Source organism: Arachis stenosperma, chromosome 9 (genome assembly GCF_014773155.1).
Source record: "Arachis stenosperma cultivar V10309 chromosome 9, arast.V10309.gnm1.PFL2, whole genome shotgun sequence".
Taxonomy (NCBI): domain Eukaryota; kingdom Viridiplantae; phylum Streptophyta; class Magnoliopsida; order Fabales; family Fabaceae; genus Arachis; species Arachis stenosperma.
The window spans coordinates 116,834,277-116,839,242 of record NC_080385.1 but is presented as its reverse complement, the minus strand read 5'-3'; the positions used below and the strand labels follow the sequence as shown (position 1 = coordinate 116,839,242).

Sequence of the window (4,966 nt, the reverse complement as noted above, 5' to 3'; positions counted from 1 at the left end):
TTTGGACTTTACTATGAGTTTGTGTATTTTTCTATAATTTCAGGTATTTTCTGACTGAAATTAAGGGATCTGAGCAAAAGTCTGATTCAGAGGCTGAGAAAGGACTGCAGATATTTGTTCGATTCTAAGCTCCCTATACTCGAAGTGAATATTTTGGAGCTACAGAAGCCCAAATAGCGCGCTCTCAATTGCATTGGAAAGTAGACATCTTGGGCTTTCCATCAATATATAATAGTTCATACTTTGCTTGAGATTTGATGGCCCAAACTGGCGTCCAAACGCCCACTAGAGACCCTTTTCTGGAACTGGCACCAAAACTTGAGTTAAACGCCCAAACTGGCACCCAAGCTAGCGTTTAACTCCAAGAATGGCCTATGCACGTGAAAGCCTCAAAGCTCAGCCCAAACACACACCAAGTGGGCCTCGGAAGTGGATTTCTGCACTATCTGCACTTAGTTATTTATTTTCTGTAAACCCTAGTAACTAGTTTAGTATAAATAGCACTTTTTACTATTGTATTGGGGGCTTTTTGATCAATTTTAGATCATTTTGCACGTTTAGGGGAGGCTGGTCATTCGACCATGCCTAAACTATTTGTTCTTATGTATTTTCTACGGTGGAGTTTCTACACCTCATAGATTAAGGTGAGGAGCTCTGCTGTTCCTCATGAATTAATGCAAGTACTATTGTTTTTCTTTCAATTCATGCCTATTTCTTCTCCAAGATATACTCTCATACTTAATTCAGTTAACTCAGAATGAATGGGGTGACCCGTGACAATCACCCACTCTCTTTGTTACTCGCTTAGCCAAGATCCGCGTGCTTGACAACCACAAGCGGTCTACATGATGTTCAACGTAGTCATTGGACGACAGCCGGAGTATATTCTCTTGGGTCTCTGATCCGCAATTTGCATCGTCTCTCCTGACAATAGAGCATTCGAATCTGAGATTAGAACCTTCGTGGTATAGGCTAGAAATAATTGGCAGCATTCCTGAGATCCAGAAAGTCTAAACCTTGTCTGTGGTATTCCGAGTACGATTTGGGAGGGGATGACTGTGACGAGCTTCAAACTCGCGACTATTGGGCGCAGTGACAGTGTGCTAAAGGATCAATGGATCTTATTTCGACACAAGCGAGAACTGACAGCTGATTAGCCATGCGGTAGCTGTGCTTGGTATTTTTCATCTAAGACGAGAAATCCGACAGTAGAGGACCATTTTCGCTGAGAGGACGGATGGTAGCCATTGACAATGGCGATCCACCAACTTACAGCTTGCCATGGAAGGGAGGACGCATGATTGGATGAAGACAATTGGAGAGCAGAGGTTCAGAAGCAACAAAGCATCTCCAAACGCTTATCTGAAATTCCCACCAATGAATTACATAAGTATCTCTATGTTATTTTTCGTTTTATTTATGTTTTAATTATCAAATCCTCATAACCATTTGAATCCGCCTGACTGAGATTTACAAGATGACCATAGCTTGCTTCAAGCCGTCAATCTCCGTGGGATCGACCCTTACTCGCGTAAGGTTTATTACTTCGACGACCCAGTGCACTTGCTGGTTAGTTGTATCGAAGTTGTGAAAAGTGTGATTCACAATTTCGTGCACCAATAGACTCTAATAAATACAGAATATCCTAGTACATAAATAAATACTTTAAATAACAATACTTTAATACACAATACTTTAAATAGCAACAGAATATTTTATTCTTAAATAATTAAATATAAAATATATGAGTATTTTTTATTCATTAACATTAATTATCCTGCAAAATTTTTTTATAATATTAAAAAAATATTTTAAACTGTAACATAAAAGTATAAAATAATCAAAATTTTATTTTAGATTACTTGATAAATAATTAGATTGTTATATTCAAAATTTATTAACTAACTACTTTTGTTAAAGATATTATTATATAATATAATTTTTCAACAAAATATTTTAAAAATATAATTTATTTAAAATATTATATATAATACATGAAAATATTATTTTTTTTATTTTTTTCAATTAAAAGAAACAGAATAAATAATATAATTCTAAATACATGCCTAACGTATTATATATTAACTTGTATTAGTAAGACCTAAACTAATCAAACTTACATAATTAAAAATATAAAATATATAAATACAAAAGTTATAAATATTTTTTATTCACTAAAATTAATTATTATACAAAATTTTTTTATAATATTAAAAAATTATATTAAAATGATATTTTAAACTGTAATATAAAAATATGAAGTAATTAATTTATTTTATATTACTTGATAAATAATTAAATTGTTATATTCAATACTCATTAACTAATTATTTTTGTTAAAAATATTATTATATAATATTATTTTTTATCAAATATTCGTCAAAATATAGTTTATTTATAATATTATATATAATAAATGAAAATATTATTTTTTAATTTATTATAAAAAAATAAATAATTAATATGTATCAACTCCGTATATAGATATCATATGTGTGTATGTAACAATGACTAATATAGGATTGTATATATTCTTTTATTCTTTAAACTTTCTAATATATATTCCACCTCATGACTTTCTCTTCTAGTCTTTCTTGTTCATATTTATTTTGTAGTAATATTAAATATATAATAATTAAAAAATATATTTTTTAAATTTATAGTTTATAGTTTGATATATATATATATATATATATATATATATATATATATATATATAAATTGGTGTACAAATATCTTTCACAAAATATTTTCATCATATATAATTTATTAAAAAGATATTTGTTAAATCCAAGAGTAAAATATATAATTTTTTAGTTTTAATATAACAAGCACACGCACACGCATACGCACACATACGCGCGCGCACGCACACACACAGAGAGAGAAAGATTATCACATATTTTATTATATAAATGTAGAAGCTTTTTGTTCTAAAAAATATAAAATAAATAAATATATAAAATATAAGTATTTTTCATTCATTGAGATTAATTATTGATCCAGCCGTTACAAATATCAACTCATAACTCGGCTTTATGAGTCATAACTCAGCAGAATGCATCATAGTTCGGCGTTACGCTATTAATCGGCATTACAATTATTAATCGGCAGCCTACATTACGATTCGGCTTAACGGACTACTTTCTAAAAGTGGAACGTCCAGCCTAACATTTCACCCTCATCATTGCTCTTTAATACAGGCAATAAACATTTTCACCTACAAAAAGGTATGATCTTCTATTCTAAAGAGATACTGAATTCCTAATACTAACTTAAGCTTCAGAGTGCCTTTGCAAGTACACTCCCCCCTGTTTCTTGCTCAAAGCTCTACGCGATTGGACATCCGCTTGGAGTAAAACTCGGATTACCACAAAGCTCAAAGGTTGGCACCGAAGATAACAACTCGGCGTCGATTCCTGGTGACCGAGCTCTCCCTCCAGGTATCCATACAAGAACAATTGGCGCCCACCGTGGGGCCGAGAATATAATCCCTTCCATATATCATCGACCTCGAGGTTCTCGCCTGAGTCATGGCTGAACAACTTCCACCCATACCATCCAAACTCCTTCAGATGGTGACCGAGTTACAACAAGCCAACCAGCACATGACCGAGGAGAACCAAAGAATGGCACAGCAAATTGCCAACTTGAATAACACCCGAATCGAAAATAATAATGATCGGCAAGAATGAATAGAAGAAGCCGAGTAGCAGTTAGGGCCAACACACGTCTCAGACACTGCTCGACAGGAAAAGGAGCAACCCGAGCATAATGAGGAAGCTCGGCAAGACAACGAGAATGACGATCAGGAAAGCTCCCCTGGACCATTCACGGCCAAGGTGATGAACTTCGTGCTACCCCGGCGGTTTAGTCTACCGACCACCCTAACTTCCTATGATAGGTTAGGTGATCCGAAGAAATACATCAAGAAGTTCACCTCCATAATGATAGTAAACGGTGCATCTGATAAAGTTTTATGTTGTTGCTTTCCATCTTATTTAGACGGTCCTGCACTTGATTGGTTTTGTTCTTTTCCTGCAAGTTCTATTTCTCGATTTCGAGACATATCAATGCCCTTTGAGGAGCACTTTGCTGGATCGGCCATCTACCTGCATGACTCTGATTACCTGAACACAATCAAGCAAGGCCAGCATGAAAGCCTCAAGGACTACATGACGCGCTTCACAAAGATGGCCATAAGTATACCCGACCTCCACCCCGAGGTGGAACTGCACGCCATAAAAAGTGGACTGCGACCAGGAAAATTCCAGAAAACTATTGCTGTTACCAAACCTAAGACTATGGCCGAGTTCCATGAAAAGGTAAAAGGTCAGATCGACATCGAGGAACTCCGGCAAGCTTGGAAAATAGAAAAGCCTCATTACAGAGACGACGACAGAACTCGAGACAAAAAGAAGAACTTCAAACCGACTTCCCGATATGAGTCCTACACTCAATTCAACACCAAGCACGACGATATCATCAAGCAAATCTTGAATTCAAAACTGATCGAACCGCCAAGAAAAGCCGACAATTACCCAGATTCAAAAGGCGTTGACAGATCAAAATACTGCTCTTTCTACCAAAAGCACGGACACACTATCGACGAGTGTGTCATCACCAAAGACCTTCTAGAGCGATTAGCTCGGCAAGGCCACCTGGACAAATGCATTGGTGGCCACATACAGTGACGAACAAACACCTCTGGCGAACAACATCCAGCAACACAGCATGGCCGAGATAAAGATCGGCCAGACACCAGCCATCCCGACCAACCAAGGCGTATTATTAACTGTATTTTCGGAGGTTTTGCAGGTGGAGGAACCACAAGTTCAGCAAGAAAGCGATCTTACCGAGCTATGCTTTCCATCAACACTAATCAAACCCAACAGCAGACACTACCACGATCTCCACAGATAACATTCCAGACAGCCGATCATAATAGCAGGATAGCAAATTTAGA

General features: G+C 35.9%; 1 protein-coding gene across 1 annotated transcript; it reads left to right on the top strand.

The window, feature by feature from the left end:
* Window positions 1-3,947: 3,947 nt before the first annotated feature.
* LOC130949838 (uncharacterized) lies at window positions 3,948-4,694 on the top strand. The gene has a single exon (XM_057878455.1). The coding sequence runs from the start codon at window positions 3,948-3,950 to the stop codon at window positions 4,692-4,694; it is 747 nt and encodes a 248-aa protein (XP_057734438.1).
* Window positions 4,695-4,966: the final 272 nt, after the last annotated feature.

Coding starts and splice junctions, on each gene's coding strand:
- LOC130949838 (XM_057878455.1), top strand. CDS start 3,948: ATGATAGTAAACGGTGCATCTGATAAAGTTTTATGTTGTTGCTTTCCA.